This window comes from Nannospalax galili, unplaced genomic scaffold, assembly GCF_000622305.1.
Source record: "Nannospalax galili isolate Female #2095 unplaced genomic scaffold, S.galili_v1.0 scaffold888, whole genome shotgun sequence".
Classification (NCBI taxonomy): Eukaryota; Metazoa; Chordata; class Mammalia; order Rodentia; family Spalacidae; genus Nannospalax; species Nannospalax galili.
In genome coordinates, this window is record NW_008357921.1 from 25,343 (window position 1) to 48,916 (window position 23,574).

General features: G+C 37.4%; 1 protein-coding gene across 3 annotated transcripts; it reads right to left on the bottom strand.

Annotated features, from left to right (window-relative positions):
- Positions 1-23,273, bottom strand: Spata22 (spermatogenesis associated 22). Of its 3 annotated transcripts, none has more exons than XM_008855659.3 (9): positions 23,135-23,273; positions 21,055-21,160; positions 18,222-18,350; positions 13,764-13,824; positions 13,549-13,644; positions 11,780-12,116; positions 7,722-7,851; positions 5,503-5,600; positions 1-249 (listed from the first exon to the last, which is right to left on the bottom strand). In XM_008855659.3, the coding sequence occupies exons 2-9, from the start codon at positions 21,095-21,097 to the stop codon at positions 58-60; spliced, it is 1,086 nt and encodes a 361-aa protein (XP_008853881.1). In that variant the 5' UTR covers positions 21,098-21,160; positions 23,135-23,273; the 3' UTR covers positions 1-57. The 3 variants fall into 3 exon arrangements, with proteins under 3 accessions (XP_008853881.1, XP_029413316.1, XP_029413317.1); XM_029557456.1 differs by lacking the exon at positions 23,135-23,273 and adding an exon at positions 23,110-23,126; XM_029557457.1 differs by lacking the exon at positions 13,549-13,644.
- Positions 23,274-23,574: the final 301 nt, after the last annotated feature.

Below are 23,574 nucleotides of genomic sequence, written 5' to 3' on the forward strand. Positions count from 1 at the left end.
AGAGCAAATAACAACAAATGCTTCATTTTATACTGTTTAACCCCCCTTTGTCACTATTTAAGGTTCATTCTTTACTTTAGTATAATACTTCATCTCATCATCTGCAATTTTAACAAATGCTTGGAAAGTCTTTTGTTCAGAAACAGAAGCTGGCCTGACAGAAACACATTTGAAAATGTTCTTCTTTGGGTCATAGTGTCCAATACACCTGTGAACTCGGCCTCTAATCAGTCTTGGAAGTTCACGATCCTGTTTTTCAAAACAAAAAAGCCAAAAATTATTTCTCACTTCATCTCAATTTCTATTTTTAATTAATAATATGATTATCTAAATAGCAATCACCCTAATGATGCCATTCCTTCAACTGAGTTAGAGCTGCACTGCTTACAAGATCATTAGGTATATACAAATACTTCTTCACAGGGGAAAGGCCTTAACACTTGGATAAAAGTTAGCAAGATGCTACTCCCTGAAAACCAATATTTCCCAGTGTAATAGTTCATGAATTACACACTTTTATCAGCATTATACTTGCAGTATGATAGGACAGGGGTTTCAGAACAATTCTGCTGAAGAACAACTAGCATAGCTGGATGAAATACTTTGATTAAAATTTATTTGTGGGAACTAGAAAAATCAACGCTAAAAATCCATATGGAGGGGCTGGAGAGATGGCTCAGCAGCTAAGAGCACTGGTTGTTCTTTCAGAAGACCTGGGTTCGAATCCCAGCACCCACATGGCAACTAACAACTGTCAGTAACTCTAGTTCCAGATGATCTGATGGCCTCTTCTGTCCTCCGTGGGCAATGCACAACACGTGTACACTTAACCTACATGCAGACAATACACTCATATGCATAAAATAAAAATAATAAATTGTTAAATCCATATGGAAACACAAAAGACCATGCATAGCCAAAACAATCCTAACCTGACTTCAAATTATATTACAGAACTATAATGACAGAGACATGGACATTAGCACAAAAACAGAGTTGTAGACCAGTGGAACTGAATAAAGGAGACAGAAATAAATGCACTCAGCTATGATCACCTAATTTTTGACAAAGGCACCAAAAATATACACTGAAAATGAGACAAATGGTGCTAGCAAAACTGGATTCCCCTGAAGAATAAAATTAGATCTACATCTCTCACTCTGCACAAAAATCTATTCATAATTGAGCAAAGATCTGAATTTCAAACTTTAAATGATAAAATTACTTGAGGAAAACAAAAAATATGCTTCAAGTTATTGACATAAGCAACAGCTTTCTGAACAGGACTCCAATAGCACAAGATATAGTTCCCAAGAACCAACAAATAGGACTATATGAAGTTAAAGTTTCTGTGCAGCAAAGAAAACTACCAGCAGAGCAAACAGCCTACAGAAGGAAAGAAAACCTTTTCCTGAAATACCTTAGATGGAGGCTAATATCTAGAATATATAAAGAACTGCAAAAATTAAACACCAAATAACCTGCCAATCAATAAGCAGACTAATGAAAAAAAAGAAAACCAGATGGCCAGTAAATATTTTTCCTTATTTAATTTTTGCAAATTTCTTATATTTTGATCATATGTAGATCCCCTAAGCCCCCTCTTACAACCCCCTGCCCAATTTCATGTACTTGATCATACACACACACACTTACTTTACAACCTTCCATCAGGGAAATGCAAATTAAAACTACTTTGAGATTCCATTTCATCCCAGTCAGAATGGCTATGATCAAATGATAAAGCCATTGACAACAAATGCTGCCAGAGAGTATGAGGAAAGAGGAATCCTTATTCACTGTTGGTTGGAATGTAAACTAGTGCAGCCACCATGGAAATCAGTACAGTGATGCCTCAAAAAGTTAAAAATAGAACTATCATATGACCCAGCAGAGCAATGCTGGGCATATAACCAAAGAACTCCACATCCTACCACAAAAATATCTGCACATCCATATTTATTGATGCACTATTCACAGTAACAAGGAAATGAAGCCAACCTAAATGTCCATTAACAGAAGAATATATAATGAAAATTAATATATACACAATATAATTTTATTTAGCTATAAAGATGAAATCAATACTCGTGATAAAATTCTCAAAAAGTACAAATTTTTTAAATTATAATCTTAATAAAATACTTAAGAATATAAAATTATGAAATTTACAAGAAAATTTATAGATGTGGAATATATTACATTAAGTGAGGTTATCCAGACTCAGAAAGATAAAAATTACTTTTCAAAAAATAGTGATATAAGCTGGGATTGGTGGCACACACCTTTAATCCCAGGACTTGGGAGGCAGAGGCAGGCAGAGCTCTGTGAGTTCAAGGCCAGCCTGGTCTACATAGTGAGTCCCAGACCAGCTAAGGCTACAGAGAGACCCTGTCTCAAAAAGACAAAAAAATGGTGATATAAAGGGGGAAAGAAGGAACATTAGAATAGGAAGGGATGGTTCAATATATGTAAGTCAATAAATGCAATAAATCATATAAATCGACCTAAAAAGCAAAAATCATATGGTCATCTTAATAGGTGCAGAAAAGGCCTTTGATAAAATTCAACATGCACTTATGTTAAAAGTCCTAGAGGTAATTGGACTGCAGGGAACACACCTCATCATAATTAAAGCTATATACAACAAACCCAGAGCCAACATCATTCTAAATGGAGAAAAACTAGAAGTATTCCCATTAAAATCAGGAACCAGACAAGGCTGTCCACTATCTCCACTCCTTTTCAATATAGTGCTCGAAACTCTTGCTAGAGTAATATAACAAGAGAAGAAAATTAAATGACTACTAATTGGAAAAAAGGAAGTCGAATTATCCATCTATGCATATGATATATTATATATGAGAGATCCCAAAAATTCTTCCACAAAACTTCTGGAAATGACCAATACTTTCAGCAAAGTGACAGGTTACAAAATCAATTTACAAAAATCAGTAGCCTATCTACACACCTGTAACAAGCAATCAGAAATAGAGTTCATGGAAACACTCCCATTCACAACAGCCTAAAAAAAACTGATCAAAGACATTAAAGATATCTACAGCAAAAATTTTGATTCTTTGAAGAGATTGAGGAAGACACCAGGAAATGGAAAGACCTCCTGTGCTCATAGATTGGTAGAATTAATAGTGTAAAAATGATCATCCTACCAAAAGCAATCCATAGTCAATGCAATGCCAATCAAAATCCCCCAGACATTCTTCACAGAATTTTAAAAAAGTCCTAAAATCCATATGGAATCACAAAAGACCCCAGGTAGCCAAAGCAACCTTGAACACAAAGAGCAATGATTAGGATTAGCTGGTGTGAAAAACCAGAGGGAAGTGTATTACTTCAAAAGCCTACTGAAAAAATACATATACAATGTCTGTTCATGAGTACATGTGTATAGCTGAAGGCTATGTAACAAGAAACACAGTGCCATACAGAAGAAACCTTCCTTTAAGTTGTCGGTCAGCACAGTCTAAGAGATTCCCAAAATTATCTGCCAGAACTTAAAAGTAAGACTCTATTGCTGAAGATAGGACATACTTTGGACCCAGGACTTAGAGAAATGGAGCTGAAACTGACCTGCAAGCTTCTCTGAAGAGTTTTAAAGGACAAAGTTTTAGAGGACACTATGAAAGCTGCTAAGAGAAAAATACATCAATGGTCCAACCCCAATAGTCACAACAACAACCAGCACAGCAAACTATATTATACAGCAATGACACTTTTATCTTGGGGGTAATCAATGGCTACCTAATTGGACTTAAAGCCCATTCAATAGGAGGGAACTCATGTGTGATGCTGTAAATAGCCAAATACACAGGGCTTAGAGAAGTCATAGATGTTAGAGAAAACCCTAAATCTGTCACATCCCTAGACAAATAAAATGTCTTACTATACGTAAATATGGATCCTTATATTTACAGACAAGTTTGTCAGTCATTACTCTGGTTTTGGTTTTTTTTATTTTTTGTGGGGTTTTTTTGGGGGGGTGTCTTTTTGAGACAACACCTCCCTATTGCCCCAGCTGGCCTGAAACTCGATCTGTAGACCAGGCTGACCTTGAACTCACAGAGATCCACCTGCCTCTGTCTCCCAAGTGCTGGGATTAAAGGAATGTGCCACCACACCCAGCTGCCAGTCACCACTCTTAAAAGAAGTTTCTTTTGCAACAGACGGAGACTATTACAGAGTTCCACAATTGGTCACACAGAAAATAAGTGTCTGTGAGATGCCCAGTCCTAAGTGACACATCGACAATGGAACTTCTACACCTAAGGCTCACGGAACATAGTGGAACAAGGGGTAGAAAGAATACTAATACATCTCTCAACTCTCATCAGCAAAGTTCCCTCATACAATAAATAGCAATGAACACAAAAGGCCATAACTTGCCAAGTGTAGAGAATAAGAGACTGTAGAGTGTGGGTCCCTGAACAGGATTCCTATATTAAACTTCACCCACCCAGAACTCAGAGGTCCTATCAGAAGAGGGGGTGGAAAGATTTTAAGAGCCAGGAGAGGAGGTACATCACCATAAGGAAACAGAGTTTTATAGGCTCTTGGGACCTTGCTCATATGTATTTACAGCAATGATAACAGCATGCACAAGACTTATGCAAAATCAAATCAGACAAAACCAGCATAGAACTGGGGAAATGGGCAGGAGACCATAGAGTTCCTTTGGCAAGGAACTATTGGCATCTGATAGATGTTGGGTGAGGGAGAGTTAATCTTCTTTAAGGGAGTGATGCTAGACAGGCTGAACAGGCTCCAGTGAATGAACTCATATGGAGGGATATGTGTACACAAACTTGACATGACAGGCCTTAACATATATGACAAAATGCATGAAGTTCTGAGGGTAGGCTATGGGGGGGTGCAGATAGAGAAGTGGGGGTTAAATATGATTAAGATGTATGACAGGAAATGCACAAAAATTCAATAAAGATATATTTTTTTTAATTTTTTTAAAAATTTTAAAATTTTAAATCTCATTTTGTCTCATGTGGATCCTAATTTTTATTTTTTTATTTTTACGTGTGTGTGTGGTATGTGTGCACATGCATGCACATTCCCATGTGTACATGGGACGTGCATGTGTGTGAGTACATGTGAGTTTACATGCAGAAGCCCAAAGTTGATATCAAGTATCTTCCTTGATCATGCTCTATTTATTGAAAAAGGGTCTCTGGCATACAAGAGAATGTCCATAGTAGTTAACAAAATAAACAACTCCAATACCAGAACTAAAACCAAATAAAATGTTTCAAAACTAATAAATCCAGTGGAGGGGGGGAATGTGGGAGTACACAGATGGGGGAAGGTCTAAATTTGATTAAGATCTACTATATGAAATGCACAAAAACTCAATAAAATATTTTTAAAGAACTAAGAAATTTTTATCAGAATTTCTACTGTAATAGAATTATAGCCTACATTTTTATGTTTTGCTAGCATAGGCTTTGCAAAAGAATACTTTAAAATACTCACAATTTCATAAAATACACATTGCATAATATTTGTCTCATCTCTCATAAGAAAAGTCTTTGAATGATATGGGCCAGGTGTAACAGCTGAATCCAGGACAGCTAAGCAACATTGAAATGAAAGAAAAATTAACATTAGTAAAATATAAATAAAATGCAATGAAAAGAAGTATATTTAAGTATCTTTCCACCCAAACCTCTCACAGTTCAAGTTACATAGTAATAAAGAAGATATTTTAAGAAGAAATTGTATCCTTTCAATGTGTTCCATAAACTGGTTAAATTCACAGAATAGATTATAATAATAAAACACACTATTATAATAAACATCATAGTTTAGTAAAAATAAAAATAAAAAATAAAATAAAACAGTGAATTAAGAGTTCTGGCACCAAGTCTTGACCTTAGTAATGTTTTGTGATGACATTGTCCAAACTGATTTATTCCATTTTTAAGTGAAACATATGCATTTAAGATGTCAGCAAGATAGGTAGATAGATAAGATTATCAGATAGATAGATGATTGATTGATTGATAGATAGATAGATAGATAGATAGATAGATAGAGAGATGATGATAGATAGATAGATAGATAGATAGATAGATAGAGAGATGATGATAGATAGATAGATAGATAGATAGATAGATAGATAGATAATCAAACCATTAAGTAAGCACCTGATATACTAAAATATATATATATATATACTACATATACACATATATATATAAAACATTGCACAGTTACATTTCTGGGTACAGTAAAAATAGCTGAGATCTACTTTTGTAGCAAATTTTCATCATGTATTTATTACAGTCCTCCTGAGACTTAATCATGACCTAAAACTGCAAGTCTGTATTTTTCATCTACATCTCACCATTTCCTTCCCCTAAGAAAATTCTCCAAATTCTTACGAAGTTGTTTCTTCTATAAAATGCAAATCCTAATTTATATTTAGCTTCAGAAACTTTTTTTTAGGATTTGTCCTATAATCTTTACTGGTATGAATTCACTTAATTTAACTACTACACTATCTGAACAATCCTTACTGCGAGCAGTATTGGTACAATTTTACCAGTTTGGAAACTGAAAGGCACAGGGAAGTTAGTTGTCATGTTTGAGGACAGAATGTCAAACAAGGCAATCGGAACTAAACCCTGTCTAACTCTAGAGTTTCATGCCCTCAACTGTCAATGTTCTCCTGCTCCTCCAACTGACTGTGGGAATTCGTTAAATCTGATGAGTAGGAAAGAGGCCTTAGATTTGAATTTTTAAAAAATGGCATTGATGGCTCTGTGTAAAACAACGTAGAAACCATGCATTATGTGGGTTTTACCCTTATTCCCTTTATCTTCCATTGCAACCCTCAAGCACTCTTTTGTCTATGAAATTTTGGTTAATAGTAGCAAATGATGAGTTTAATATCTAAATTTAGTAGTAATGCTCAGTTCCATCATTTGAATAACCTGCAGTGCTAAAGCACTGCTTCAGGAAGGAAAGTACTGGTAAGGAAGACAGACAACTACTTTATTAGTGAATGTCAAAAGTTTAAAAACACAGAGGGGAAAGGAAAACCAAAATGTCATATAAATAATGGAATAAAACCAAAATTTTTAAGGCTAGTAATAATTAGGTGTTTTGGAAAGGATGCTTTTAAGATCTAGGCAAAGTTTAGAAGCTGAAGAAACAAATTCAGTGTGATCCCCAGGGGATGAGTCAGATAACACATCTTTCTATTTTAAGCTTCAATGTCCTAATAAAACGGCCTCTTTGGTACGCCCATCTTTTCAATCTAAATTATCCCCAGAAGCCCCGTCCCTTGATTCATTCCTGATAATTAATAAGCTACCCCATAAAATATCCCTTAATAAAACACCCAGGCATTGTGGCCTGCTTAATGTAGTTAATTTAAGGCGGCGACTAAGAGCCACATAGAGATGACCATATTAGACCAGGGGAGAGCACAGCATTGCCCCAGCCTTCCCTGAAGAATGTTATCTTCAGAAACTTTTATCAATAACTATTACTCATTCACTTAATAAACACCTTCTGAGTAATGGTAGTAGACATCTGTTATTCTGAGGTCAGCCTATGTTTCCCTTAATAAACCATAATCTCCTTTTTTCATATTCTACTTTTCTTGACGATACCATAGGTATTCCTATTGTCATTTTAAAAAGTCCAATATTATTACTGAAGTGTTTCTGAAATATCATACCTACCCAATACTTCAAAAAGAAGTAGAGTTTTCTGCATATGTCCACCCCAGTACTTCATGCTTTCAATAACTGCAGAAATAACTCTTAAAGAATTGGTTTTTTCCTTAAACTGTAACTGATACAAGGAGGCTTCCTTTGGAAAAATATAAAGTAAAGCATTAGAAAAATGTTTCATTTTATTCATTGTACTTTCTTTTTTTACTTTCTAAGTAAATGTGTAGAATGTGCAAAAAGAACTACGGGAAGATTCAATGCAATTACTTCCCCCATCATTACTGCACTGTAGTGTGAAAACCAGGATGATCTTGGAGGCAATCAAGAATTATAGGGGTTGGAGAGATGGCTCAGCAGTTAAGAGCACTGGCTGCTCTTGCAGAGGACCTGGGTTTGAGTCTCAGCACCCACAAGGTAGCTAACAACCATCTTTAACTCCAATTCCAGGGAATTCAACACCCTCTTCTGGCCTCCTCAGGCATTGCACAACAGGAATGCACTTACATGCACATAACTCACTCATACACATAAAATAAAAATAAAGAAAATAAAAATGTATTTTTTATTAAAAAAAAGAATTATAGGGCCAGCAAGATGGCCCAGTGGCTAAATCTCTTGCTGCATGAGCCTGATTAATCAGAGTTTGATCCCCAGAACACACATAAGAGTGGAGAGACCAGACCCTCAAAGTTGTCCTCTGACCTCAACATACATGCTCACACACACACATTATTTTTTAAAAGAAGATTATTTAATCACCCACTCATTTACTTGCTCGCTGAATAAGCATCCTAGAACACATAGATAAGTAAAACAATTCCTTCCCTAATTAGTTCATACTGTAGTGGGAGCCAGACACATTCATTCATTCACCTCTAAAGCATTTTTTCTAGAATCTGAAGAAAAATGAGCATGAAAATAGAAAGGGACCAAAAGGAGATGTGGGAGATAATGTGTGGGTAAAGGAGGAAGGCAAATATAATCAAAGTACCAGGGCTGAAGAGATGGCTCAGTGGTTAAGAGCACTGATTGCTCTTGCAGAGGCCCCAGGTTCAATTCCCAGCACCCACATGGCGGCTACGAACTGTCCTTAACTCCAGTTCCAGGGGAATCCGAAGCCCTCTTCTGACCTCCGAGGCATTGCATAACACGGGTTCAATCACATACATACAGGCAATACACTCATACACATAAAATAAAAATAACATAAAATATTTTTTAAAAAACAAAAATATATAATCAAAGTACCTTATACATTTGTACAATAATGTCATATTAAAACCCACTGTTTTGTATAATTAATATATACCAATTTTAAAAAGTGTTAGTGCTTTTGGGGCATCTACTCTGTACCAAAGCTACTAAGGTAACAGTAGTGACCAAAACAGAGAAGGTACCTGTTCTCACACAATTTATATCAGAAAGGGGATTCATAGAATGAATCAATCAATAAATAATAGTACATTAAGAATTGATATCGTCTATGCTTGAAAAATAACAGGATAAAAGGTTATTTTTAATGGGTTAGTTAGGTGGAGGCTGACTAGCATTATAAGGCCCTTAAACAGAAATGTACTTGGTACTGTAAAATATTTGTAATGATTTGAAAATGTCATGCAGTGTATTTTGATCATATTCAGATCTCCATCTCCACTTTCCCACATTACTAGCCCCCCACAACTTTATGTCCTCTATTATTATTTGTCTTCTTTCTTAATTTAACTTTATTTTTATTGGATTTTTGAGATTTTCATACAATATAGTTTGATGGTATTTAAATACCCTATTCACACCTCCCCCCACCATCCCTCGCCCAATTTAATGCACTCTCATATATATAATGTGGCCTACAGAGTTGGACTTGTGTCCCCAAATGTCCTTCAATGTAAGTCCATCCACTGGGCCTACCAAGAGTCCTATCCCTGTAAGACACTGTCTCTCCCCCTCCCAGCAGACACCAAAAGTTCCTTGGGTTGGGGTTGGAATTTCTTGCCCACTTCCCCATGTCTATGCTGGGATTTTTGTCTGGTTTGAGCTTTCACAGGATTGGTGCATGCAGTCACCTTGACTATGAGTTCATACGTATAACTGATAAGCTGTCTAGAAGACTCTGTTTCCTTGTGGTCATCTACCACCTCTGGATATTTCTCTTCTTTTTAAGACCTACCAAGTCTAGTCTGTTTTCTAAGTGTTCTTTGGTATGGATTCATCCCCTGGAGTCTGGTCAACTACGCTGTCACACCAGTAAGGAAAACTGACTCACCCAGCATCTACCAACTGCTAATAGATCCTCAGCTAGAGCTGAGGATTCCTGCCCACATCCCCCATCCATGCCAGGCCCCAACTTGGGTTTGCACCTTTTAAGATCTGAAAATACAGTCAGATTCTAGCTTTAAAGGGTAGAAGGAACTATTTCCTTCATGAGGGTAAGGGTTATGAAAAGCGTCTAACGAGACTTTTCTTTTTTCAAAATCCCCCTTTTCTCCCTCCTACGCAAGATTCTATTATGAATCCTCTTAAAGATTGCCATAAGGGCTGGAGAAATGGCTCAGAGGTTAAGAGAACTTGCTGCTCTTCCAGATAACCTAAGCTCAGTTCCTAGAACATATGTCAGGTGGTACAAAACTGCTTGTAAATCTAGCTCCAGGAAATCGGACACTCTCTTGTAGCACACAGGGCACACATGTAACGGCACTGGCTGCTCTTGCAGAAGACCCAGGTTCAGTACCCAGCACCCACATGGCAGCTAACAACTGTCCCTAACTCCAGTTCCAGGAGATCTAATGCCCTCTTCTGGCCTCCAAGATTACTGCACACTTGTACACAAATACATGCAAGCAAACGCACATAAAAATAAATTAAAATTTTTAAAAAAAGATTGCTGCCATAGTGAGCCACTAAGGCAACTATATCATTTCCTTATTGTGTAATATATCATTGAAAATTACTAAAACAAGATGCTGTATTGTCATATTTCCAGAAAGAAAAACGGGATTTAGCTTGATGGATTACTGAAAGCAATTATTTTCTGAGATACGAACAGAACAGACACAGAGCACGGAAGCACCCAAACACTAATATTAAGAAACTGTTATCACCCCTAGACCAAAAAGACAAAGGAAGGGGTGGCATATACCAAGACCATAAAAACTGGGCTCATGGAGGGGCTGAGTCAGGCAGGGACTCAAATGTTGCTACTGACACAATACTTAAGTAGGGAGAAAATGGGAAATCTCCACCTCTCCTCCCACCATTTTATATCGATACTCCCAGTGATTCCCATTGGCTGACCAGCAAATAAGTGATCACAGAGGATGCACTATGCAGGAAGATTCAGTTTTCCAGAATGTAAAGAAGAGTAGGCAAACAATCTATAGGGCTAGGTGGTAGGAAAAGTGAGACAAAGGATAACCAGCACACACATATAGAAGCTCTTTACAAAGAGCAATTAGCACTGTGCACAGAGAGGAAGCAAGGCTGGGGAGCAGATACATATTCTATAGAATATAACCAAAGTAGAGAGGACTGTAGTATATGCCAGATTTAGAGAAGTGTTTTGTATTGGAATATGGCACATATGGCTAAGAAGGTAGGACACAACCAGATTATAAAGCACTCTAAATCTAACCCACTGTTTTTTGCAAATTTTTGTTGGAACACAGCCATGCACATTCAGTTATGTATTATCTATGGCTCCTTCTAAGCTACAATGACAGAGCTGAGTGGTGAGGTTAAGTAACTGCAACAGAGAGAGTAGGGCTCATAAAGCCAATATTTGTCAGGCACTCTGCAGGAAAACATTTCTGATATATGTTGAAAAACAAAAGAATGACACAATAAAAAGCTGGAATCATTTCTGCAAGCAATGGTAGTTGTCATTACCTTAACAACTAAAAAGCAGTAAAAACCAGAATCCAGTAAGAAATTGAAACAACTATGAAAAAAAACCATCCACGTATACTAATCCACATATGCCATGAGATTGGCTTCAAATGCTCTTATCTCCATATATTCACTATACATTTTTAGGATGTAAACAAGCCATCCATTAATATTTAAGTGTTTACCTTTGGAGTGTTTATTTCTGGAATGGCATCCAACATTTTTTTCTTAAATTGATTTTGTTGAAAACTGGGCTTAAATGCCTGTAATGTACTGGTTTTGTCCAGGCCTTTTATTGTGGGGCCAGGCATTTTTGATAAACATGTTTGTAGTTCAGTTTCTTCGTGTCCAGGTAAGTTAGGAACTTCAGATCTTCCTAATTGTTTCTGTTGCTGAGCTCCCAAAGCCATTGAACAAGAATTTATTCCATCATTTGCTGCTATCTTTGTTGCTTTATACTGAGGTCTAAAGTCATTTTTATCCCAAGTTTTCAAGCTGGTATTTCTGCTGTCATCTCTGTAACTGTAAGAGTAAAATACATTTTCCATGTATTTTTATATTTAAGGAACAACTGATGAAAATTCTTATTTGAGGGGAAGTAGGGAAGAAATCCCAACCCAACCCAAGGAACTTTTGGCAACCAATGGCTTCTGGAAAGGTGAGATCCCTTTCAAGGATGAGACTCTTGATAGATCAACCAGGCTCCAGTGGATGATCCCACATTAAAGGACATTTGGGGACACAAATTAAACTCTATAAGCCTTTATATATATGCATATTAAATTGGGTGGGGGGCAGTAAGAGGAGGCACAGATGAGGAGATCTAAATACTACCAAATTATACTGTATCAACATTTCAAAAATTCAATAAGAATATTTTTAAATAGAAAAATCCAATTTTAAGAGAACTTGTGATTTGTAAAGTTGTAAAAAATAAAATTGGGAAATTTTCAGGTGTATGGACAGAACTAGAAAACATTACACTGAATAAGCTAGCTCGGGCTCAGAAAGATAAATGCTGTATTCTTAATCATATGTGGATCCTAGCTTTGACTGCTTAGGCTATGTATTTAGCTTGCAGTACCTGCAAATGCCAAGAGAGAAAGGAGACAAAGAAGGAGAGTGCCTTCAAGGAATGGGGATAGAAGAATACAGGTGACATAAAAGTAGGGATGGGAATGCTGGGGGTAGAACAGGAAGTAGGGCTGGGGGTGGGAGGAGTGGAAAGGTTAACCAAAATAAAATGTGTGTGAAAAACTCATATGGAAACCTACTATTTTGTAAGGCAATAAAAATATTGGCCTTCCATATCCACAAGTTCTACACCCATCCACAGATCTAAACCAACCACAGTGGGTCAATGACTACAACAAAACAGTATTTTTATGGCACAACAGTTTAACACATAAACCCACAGCAATTGTGACAGCATACACAAGATCTGAGCAAGCTCTGGCCAGACAAAAATCCCAGCATGCAGGGGAAAAGTGGTCATGAAGTCCCACCCTTAGCTAAGGAGCTATAGGCAACTAATGGCGAAGCTGAGGGAGAAATAGAGGTGAGGGTTATGGGGGAAGAATTTGAGCAGAGGGAATGGGGGGTGGACTTGATCAAAATGCATTGTACACATGTACAAAATTCTCAAGCAATGAAAAAAATTTAAAAACTGGAAAAAAATTACATATATACTGAACCTACATTTGTTTTTTGTTTTCTCATTATTCCTTAAATACAGCATAACAACTATGTAACATTTACACTGTATTATGTAGCATATGTAATCCAAGATGACCTAAAGTATACAGGAAGATGTGCATAGATTACATGTAAATATCAGTTAATTATTAATATAAAAATTTCCTAAATATAATTCTGACTAAGAAAGGAGAAAGGGATTTTTTTCAAAAGCAAGGGCAGTCAGAGGAAGAAACAGGAATGAGAAGAATAGACTCACCTCCAACTACTTTGGCTCCTTTCTGTATTTGACTGAATAGATTTAGACACAGAATCTTGACTTCTCAGGGGAAAAGAAGGTGAAGGCTTTATTTGCCTTTAAAAAGAATGTCTTATTAAATACAATCTGCTTACACATCAAGAAATTAAAAATATACACAGAAGAGTAACAGCAGTAAAAGATACACGTATATTACTTCATATTTTTCCACCTACCCCGTATTCATTGTTTTCTTAAAAGGATCCACCTCTGGATTCATAGCTTCCCAGGCCCAATCTTAAAAGTATAAGAACACAGATAAAAGATGGATAAACCTTCAAAATATTTACTTTGTATTTATTTAATTTTGGAGATTTAAAAAGTTGAAGATAGAAACAGTCTTCAGGAGCAGTTTTTTCTAGAATTTATCCTAGTCTGCCTAATCATCTTATAGATATCTTTCTTCTCTATTGTATTTAAGCAAAGATAATAGTTTAACCTTTTCCACAATCAATCCTACCATAGTATCTTGTAATTGGCAACATAAATTCAGTCAAATTCAGTGTTTCTTAAAACTTTATTTGCCCCCACAAGAAATACATCATAACTGTAAGTATACAGATGCTGAGACTAGCAGAGACAAATTTTAAAATCAAATCTAATCCTTACTATGTATGGTGAACCCTAATATTTTCTATTCTGTTCTCTGTTACTCTATTTTGTGTGCATGAGTATATTCATTGCATGTATGTTAAGTGTACCTGTGTCATGCAATGCCTGAAGAGGTCAGAAGAGGGCTTAAGATCCCCCAGAACTGGGCTTAAATATTTGTTAGCTACCATGTGAGTGCTGGGAGTCGAACCCTGGTCCTCTGCAAGAGTAGCCACTTAGCCATATCTCCAGCCCTATTCTCTTTGAAAGATTGGTTATATCCCAAACCAACTAATGGACGTTTTTTTAAAAAAAATATTGATGAAATCAGGCATGGTGGCATGCACCTTTAATCCCAGCACTCAGGAGGCAGAGGCAGGCAAATCTCTGTGAATGTGAGGCTAGCTTAGTCTACATAGCAAGTTCCAGGTCAGCCAGGGCACATAGTGAGACTCTGTCTTAAAAAGTAAAAAAGATGATTGATTGATTGATTGATTGATTGATTGATTGATTGATTGAGAGAGAGAGAGAGAGAGAGAAATTTTAAATACTGAGATAATCCTTTCTATTCCCTAGCATGAGCATTTTATTATATCTCTATTAGATAGTAATTCTGGTCAGAGATTAACAAGCTCAGCAGTTCAAGGGGATAAATATTTCCTTATGGAGTAGCTCAAGCTTTTAATGTTTCAAAGGCAATATTCATGCTACTTATGAAAACATTTTAAATGGTGAGGAAGAGTTTACATTGCAAGAAATGACTAGATAAATACTGACTTGTGTTATGTTCAGGCAAATTTCTAATTTTATCCCTAAAAATATGAATGGGACCAGACAGATGGTTCTGCATGTAAAAAAATCCTTGCAAGAAATGACTAGATAAATACTGACTTGTGTTATGTTCAGGCAAATTTCTAATTTTATCCCTAAAAATATGAATGGGACCAGACAGATGGTTCTGCATGTAAAAAAATCCTTGCAAGAAATGACTAGATAAATACTGACTTGTGTTATGTTCAGGCAAATTTCTAATTTTATCCCTAAAAATATGAATGGGACCAGACAGATGGTTCTGCATGTAAAAAAATCCTTGCAAGAAATGACTAGATAAATACTGACTTGTGTTATGTTCAGGCAAATTTCTAATTTTATCCCTAAAAATATGAATGGGACCAGACAGATGGTTCTGCATGTAAAAAAATCCTTGCAAGAAATGACTAGATAAATACTGACTTGTGTTATGTTCAGGCAAATTTCTAATTTTATCCCTAAAAATATGAATGGGACCAGACAGATGGTTCTGCATGTAAAAAAATCCTTGCAAGAAATGACTAGATAAATACTGACTTGTGTTATGTTCAGGCAAATTTCTAATTTTATCCCTAAAAATATGAATGGGACCAGACAGATGGTTCTGCATGTAAAAAAATCCTTGCAAGAAATGACTAGATAAATACTGACTTGTGTTATGTTCAGGCAAATTTCTAATTTTATCCCTAAAAATATGAATGGGACCAGACAGATGGTTCTGCATGTAAAAAAATCCTTGCAAGAAATGACTAGATAAATACTGACTTGTGTTATGTTCAGGCAAATTTCTAATTTTATCCCTAAAAATATGAATGGGACCAGACAGATGGTTCTGCATGTAAAAAAATCCTTGCAAGAAATGACTAGATAAATACTGACTTGTGTTATGTTCAGGCAAATTTCTAATTTTATCCCTAAAAATATGAATGGGACCAGACAGATGGTTCTGCATGTAAAAAAATCCTTGCAAGAAATGACTAGATAAATACTGACTTGTGTTATGTTCAGGCAAATTTCTAATTTTATCCCTAAAAATATGAATGGGACCAGACAGATGGTTCTGCATGTAAAAAAATCCTTGCAAGAAATGACTAGATAAATACTGACTTGTGTTATGTTCAGGCAAATTTCTAATTTTATCCCTAAAAATATGAATGGGACCAGACAGATGGTTCTGCATGTAAAAAAATCCTTGCTGTGGGGCTGGAGCGATGGCTCAGCAGTTAGGAGCACTGACTGCTCTTGCAGAGGACCTGGGTTTGATTCCCAGCACCAACCTGGTGGCTACGAACCGTCCTTAATGCCAGTTCCAGGGAAATCCGAAGCTCTCTTCTGACCTCCGTGGCATTGCACAACATGGGTGCACTCACATACATGCAGGCAATATACTCATACACATAAAATAAAAATAATAAATAAAATAATTTTTTTAATTTAAAAAAAAAAAAACCCTTGCTGTGTGCAAGCTCAATGACTTGAGTTTGATCCCAGAACCCACAATGGAAAGAGAACTGACTCCCAAACAGTCCTCCAATCTCCACACATTATCATGACATGCATGTGCCTGCACTCATACACATACATTACACACACACAATAATAATAATAATAATAAAGAAAATAAAATTTAAATTTAAAATGAGAATAGTATTAGCTGTACATTTTAAATTCCTAATGTGGAAGAAAAACAATTTAATGACTACATTTAAGTCTATGGGAATACACTAAATAAAATTAAAAATATAAGTATTGCTATATCTAAAGATAGTTTATAATTCTAATCACATAACTATTTTTTTTTGCCTTTTTGAGACAGGATCTCCCTATAGCCCCAGCTGGCCTAGAACTGGCTTTGTAGACCAGACTGGCCTTAAACTTGCAGAGATCTGCCTTCTTCTGCCTCCCAAGTGCTGGATGTGCCACCACACCCAGCAAGAATTAATAATTTTGAAGTATGCCCCTGAAATTTAAGTATACATAACCAACATATACCAAATATATCTAAGAATGTCTGCCTATCAGTGTCTTCATCTAGAGGAAACAAAATGTCAATGAACATTGGGTAGGCAAGATGATTCGGCAGGTAAGTGTACTTGTAGCCAAGCCTGAGAACCAGAGTTCGATCTCCAGAACTCACATGGTGAAAGGAAACTCTGGCAAGTTGTCCTGACCTCCACATATTTTCTGAGTACATGTACACACACACACACACACACACACACACACACACACACACACACACACAAAATAAAAATAAAAAAAAAAAAAAAAAAAAGCAAAAATATAAAATGAAAATGAAAATCAGCAAACATTTAAGATTTCCCTGCACTTAGCACTATAGCTAATTGATTCAGAGGAATAGAGCTAAATTATGTAAACTCTCAACAATGACAATTTGTGTATTAGCTGAAGCTATAAGGAAGCAAACTAGATGAAAGTACCTCAGTCCACTTGGGATGCTATTAACAAAATACCTTAAACTGAGTAACTTAGAAAAAAATTATAATTCTGGAGACTGAGAAGTCTTAGATCAAGATAACAATAAATTAGGTGTTTGGTGAAAGCATGTTTTCTGTTTCATAGATAGCTCCTGGGTCCTCCATGGCAGAGGCAGCAAGCAGCTCCCTCATACCTCTCTTATAAGGTCGCGAACCCTGTGCATGAGGGCAGAGTCCTCATAACCTTAAACTCTTAAAGGCCCCATCTCCTAAATGACAATTAAGTTTCAACAGATGAATTTTCAGACCACAACAAAGAGTAAGAAAGCCAACGAAGAAATGCAAAAACACTATGTGGAAAAATGACTAAGACCAAGCACCAGAAATTCCTGGGTTTCTGCCCTTTCTACAGTGGGTTTTTTTTTCCCTTATATACCATGCATACTTTTCCCTGTTTCTGAGGCAACTCAAGCTCTTCCAGTCTTTATTAGCAAATATGTAAGTAGGGATATCTATACATGTTTTTTTAAGGAAAAAAAGGTATTTGTAATGTAGGTTACTACTTTATTAGAACAAAGGGTCCAGACATAAGATACTCCATTTAAATGCTAAGCCACACTTGTTGACAAGGCAACTCAAATCCTCGTACTGGAATGTTCAGAAAGAGCCAAGTAATCTCTATATTGGGATGGTGAAAAGAAATGGATGACACTTCTTACAATAAGAGAAAATATATAACTTTCTACAATCCCAGTGCTCGTTTCCTGAAAATTTTCATCTTACTCATTTTCTTACCTGTTAGTAGAGGAGGAAAATCATAACTGTCAGAAACAGTACTGATACCTGGAGCATTCTTAAGTGGATTAGAAGTTAATGGCTGTCTGTTCCTCTTTTTCTGATTGAACAATGGCACAGGCAAACAGCCTACATTGGATGTACCAAGAAATCGGCATAAAACAGGTAAACAATCAGATCTACTTACACAGGAATTACTATCAATATATATTTGAAGGTCTACTTTTATATGCTAATATACCTTAAATATATTTCTATGTCCTTGAATTGATTTTTATAATCTTTTAAAAATCCTAAGTAGCCTCATTGCTCTCTTAAAAGCCCTTTTTTGTTCTACCTTATCACTTTAATTCTTGTTCAGAAGTAATTCCTATCTCTGCTCTTATCTCCAAAAATTCCCAAATCCACCTTTTCTTTTCTTAGTTCACTCCTTTGCTTACCTATTACTATATCAACTGCAGAGGAGCTGTGGAATACAGCAAAGGTAAAGAACCAAACTTTGAACCATGCTTTCCAAAAATCTACCCATGCTTTGGATTACAGCAGCAAAGCTTTAGCCCATAGCTATCATGAATCTTATTTTGACTAAGATTTCATGTTATTCCTGCTTATCATGTAGATTCCAAGGCCATAACCCCTGTATTGTACATTTTATTTCAATAATGTGCTGGATAGATTTAGCTGTCAACTTGACACACCTGAGTAGAGAGTGTGTCAATTGTGGAACTGTCACCACTGGACTGGCCTATGGCCATGTCTATGGGACATTTTCTTGATTGTTGAGTGATGTGGGTGGTGCTACCCCTGGAAAGGTGGTCCTGTGTTATATAAGAAAGCAGACTGAACACGGGCCAGGGGAGCGAGCCAGTAAGAAGCATTCCTCCATCGTCTGTGTTTCAGTTCTTGCCTCCAGGTTCTAGTTCCTACCTTGGCCTCCTTCAGTGATCAACTGTGACCCAGGAGTTGTAAGACAAACTAAACCCTTTCCTCCCCAAGTTGGTTTTAGTCAGTGTTTTTATCACAGCAATAGAAAGTAACTAAGACAAACAGCTTTGGTCTGGAACCAAAAACTGTAATTTTAACAAGCACCCCAAGTGTCTATAATGATATTTTTCTATGGATTATTTTAAGAATGCTTGAAGAAAATGACAATATGCAATCCAAATGAAAATAAGTACTACCTCCACCTCCCCGAGATGGCAGAAGCAGGATCTCAAATCAAGTCATAACTCATGAAGAAAAAAAAAATCTTTAAAACATACAAGGGAATTCAGAGACAAAAGAGGTCCAAAAAGCTTGCTCACTGCTTCAAAACAAGTCAACTGAAAGAGCCTAGACAGGACCCAAGCTCCCTAAATCTTAGTTCACATCTCTGGACAACTTACCATTGTCTAGCTGACCTATCACCATGTACAACAGAATACTGACTCTGAAAACCGTCTAATGAATGCCTAGGAAAATTATGTAGGCTCTTGTCAGGTTCCCTGGGTTTTATTTATGACTTCAATAATCTGAAATACAACTTTATATATGTGAGCAATTTCTTTAAACCTTTTGTGCCCATATGACTTATACAGAGGAGCAAAACATAAGCCAACTTTTTCAATTTTTAACTTATTTTTATGTGTATGAGTACATTGCCTACATGTGTCTAAGTTCACCCATGTCATGCAGTACCCATGGAGGACAGAAGAGAATGCTGGATCCCTGAAACTGAAGTTCCAGACAGCTCTTAGCCACCATGTGGGTGCTGGGATTCAAACCTAGTCCTCTGCAAGAGCAGCCAGTGCTCTTAACCACTGAGCCATCTCTCCAGCCTGCCATATACCTTTAATCGGGGCAGGGGCAGGGCAGAGAGGCAGGTGGTTCTCCATAAGTTCAAGTTCCAGGCCAGATGGAGCTGCAGGAAAACCCTGTCTCAGAAAATAAAACCATTCCGAGGGCTGGAGTTTGTAGCTCAGCATGGTTAAGGCTCTGGGTTCCATCACAAAAACAGAAATAATCTAACTTTGCAAAATGTTGTCATTGGAGAACACTGGCTAAAATGTACAGAGAACGGTGTTTTCTTCCTTAGGGTTCCCTGTAAGATCACAACTGTTTCAAATATGTTTCAATAAACAAAAGGAAACTAAACAACAAAAGAAAAACTTTGTTGGAAGATGAGGACATGATCAAAATATGTTGTATGGAACTCTCAAAAAGATCAATAAAAATATTTTAAGAGATTAAAAACATAATGATTAAGAGAATGCACTCTAAAATCAGATTCCTAGGTTCAAATCCTGTTTTTTCACCTTTATTACTTCTTTAAGGTCCTTGTGCCTTGGTTTCTTATCTAGAAAACAGGAATATAGTAACCTATCTTGGAGGGAAGGATTAAAAAATACCTGTGATTAAATGCTTAGGAGTATGGTGTGCCCACCATAAGTAATAGTTACTACAACCCTCATGGAGCAGCCTAATCACCCAGGCTCTCATCACTCCTGACTTCTGTCCTACACTACCTAATAATTGAGAAAACAGAAATGATAGAAAACACTACGAAAAAGGAGTACTTCTGAGAAGATTTCAATCACAGAGATAAAAACATATTGTTTCCAAGCCTAAAACCATAAGCACCAGAGTAAATCAAGGTGTTTAGTTTTACTCTCATCAATATTGCTAAATATTTTGCCCTGATTTGGTTATTTTACCTTGTTGGTTCTAAAAAGAAAAGAGACTAGAATAAATGTTTAATCTTTTAAAAAGTTCTTTCCAAAATGTTCCATTTATAAACTATATGCGGTTTTATGATATGTGCAAAACACAAGAAAATTTTGAAGTTGTTCAATACCTGCTGTACTTCGAGTTGAATTTTCATTTAGGTTTCTCTTCATTTTCTTCAATACCAAAGTCTCTATTTTATGTAGCACTGGAAATTTACAAAATGTTGACTAAAGCTTCAAAGAAGAAAAAAACATAACTCATATTTATCAACAAGATCAACTTCTCAACCTGATTATGAACAGTATGATTTAAGACTTCCAAATGTGGTCATAGAAACAATTTTGGGAGTGCTTTGATTTTTTTAATATTTTATTATTTTTACTTCATGTGTATGAGGCTCTATGTACGTAAATGCACTTGTGTCCTGCAATGCCCAGAGGTCAGAAGAGGGCATTAGATCCCCTGGAACTGGAGTTATGGGTGGTTGTTAGCGACCTTGTGGGTGCTGGGAACTGAACCCAAGTCCTCTGCAAGAGCACCAAGTGCTCTTAACTGCTGAGCCATCTCTCCAGCCCCTTTGATTTTTTTAGCATAATTTTTTTAGAATTACAAACAGGAGTTCTTTGCTTTATGAGTAGTAATTTTACATCATCTTTTCCAACTCTGCTCAAAATAAGTTGTGAATATAATCTTGCTTCCTTCAGTCTAGGGAATTTATTTCAGAATTCAGGACTCATCATGAGAATTTTGAACCAAATCTATATTGAAGGACATGGACTACACCACTGGCAAACTTAAGAGAAACATGGTATTGAGCAGTCCATGTGAGAACGTGCTCTGTTTCCCAGTTTAAGATTGCAGATTATCCTCTTTGGCCATTTAAGGCAACCAAAGAAATAAGTCTTCACTTAATATCCAGAATAATGATGTTTCCACTCTGTCTACAACTTCAACAAGTAACACTTTTTCCCAACATTTTCTGTTGTAATTTTTCTTAGTTTCATAACATGAAAAGGCCAGACATAAACCCAAATAAATTTCTGCTGCAGATTCACTACCCAATAAGACAGACAGATGTAAACACAATGATACAAGCCAAACATGTAAATGTTAATTTCCAAATATTGCTTGCAAAAAATAAAACTTGGGAAATAGGCCCAGGTCTGCCTCTTGTTTCTGTCCTGAGCTTGAAAACAGGATATAGGAGGCTTGCAAAAAATATTTTTGTATCGGTCTAGGTACTGCAAGAGGGATTGTGCCATTTTTTTCTACATAGAAACACCAACTCATTATACCAAAGAATATTTACAAGAACGACTACAATTCTAAATATCATAAAACTATGGAGGGAGTGTATGACAGGGTCTCATGTAACCCCAGCTGATCTCAAACTCCTAACCCTCCTGTCTCTGCCACTCGAATGCTAGGACCCCCGGGATGGACCACCACGGCCAGTGCAACAAAATGTTTCTAAATCCAACATCCTCTAAACCTTAAAGGCAGTGAACCCCCAAGCTGCCTAGGCTCTAGTCGACCTGCTCCAATTGTGTGTGGGGGGGGGGTGTTTGTAGTTTGGGTTTGGATTTTGTTTTCTAAGACAGGTCTCACTCTGTAGCCCAGGCTGGCCTCGAAGATCCACCTGTCTCTGCCTCCTGAGTACTGGGGTTAAAGGTGTATGCCACCACAGCGGGCCAGAACTTGTTTTAAAAAATAACTGAATAGGCCCAATGAGGCAAACAAAAAAGTGAACGAATGAATGATAAAGTTCTCGCCGGCCATGGCGGCACAGGCCTTTAATCCCAGCACTAGGGAGGTAGAGGCAGGCTTTGTATCGGTCCGAGGACAGCCTAGTCTACATAGCAAGTTACAAGCCAACCAGTACTACGTAATGACACCCTGTCTTTAAGAAAAACAAAAAACAAAAACAAAGTTTTGTGTGATACGCAAGCACACTGCACCCTCGAGGCCAACGCCTCAGAGGCGGCCGGAAAAGGCCGGGTTGGGCCCCTCCTTTACGGGGAACCTTCCAGTCAATTTCTACTCATTCCACCCCTCCTGACAGCTGACGCACCCACCCACGACCGGGGTGCTAGCCCGACAAACCGTCTTCCGGCCTGAAAACCCCCCAACACTGTACAACTTGAGCCCTAAAGTTAACCTCTCCTCTGCCACAGAGACAAACCAGGCCTTGACGCCGAACCTCCCACCTCTGAGAAACCACGGGAAGCTGGCTGTGCGCAGGCGCATAGCGTGGCAAGCCATCGCATCTGCGCAGGCGCAGAGCGTCTCTTCGAATGTGCGCGTGCGCATTCCTAGGCGCTAGGCCGCTGACTGCGCAAGTGCACAGGCCGGGCGCTGCGCCTGTAGCCTCTTGAGAACAGCAAGAACAGGCCTTGAATCTCCCTGGGGAAGGATGCTCTGAAAGTGCGTCTCTGCGTGCTCCCGCCCTGAGGTACGCAGTGAAGGCCGCTCTAGCTTTTTCCTACAGACAGAAGCCTGCTGATTGAGGATGAGTATGAGGCGGATGGCGACCCCTAGCCCTGCTCTACCCCGGCTACCGGGAAATTATGGCTCCTCCTTCCCGTGCCCCGTGGCCATTTCTTAGATGCTATGCCAGTCTCCAAGATGTTGGGCTATCACTATGCCT

Coding starts and splice junctions, on each gene's coding strand:
- Spata22 (XM_008855659.3), bottom strand. CDS start 21,097: ATGAAGAGAAACCTAAATGAAAATTCAACTCGAAGTACAGCAG. Junction 7,852..11,779: donor CAGAAATAAACACTCCAAAG/GTAAACACTTAA, acceptor ATTTTTCCAAAG/GAAGCCTCCTTGTATCAGTT. Junction 250..5,502: donor AATGTGTATTTTATGAAATT/GTGAGTATTTTA, acceptor TTTGAAAAACAG/GATCGTGAACTTCCAAGACT.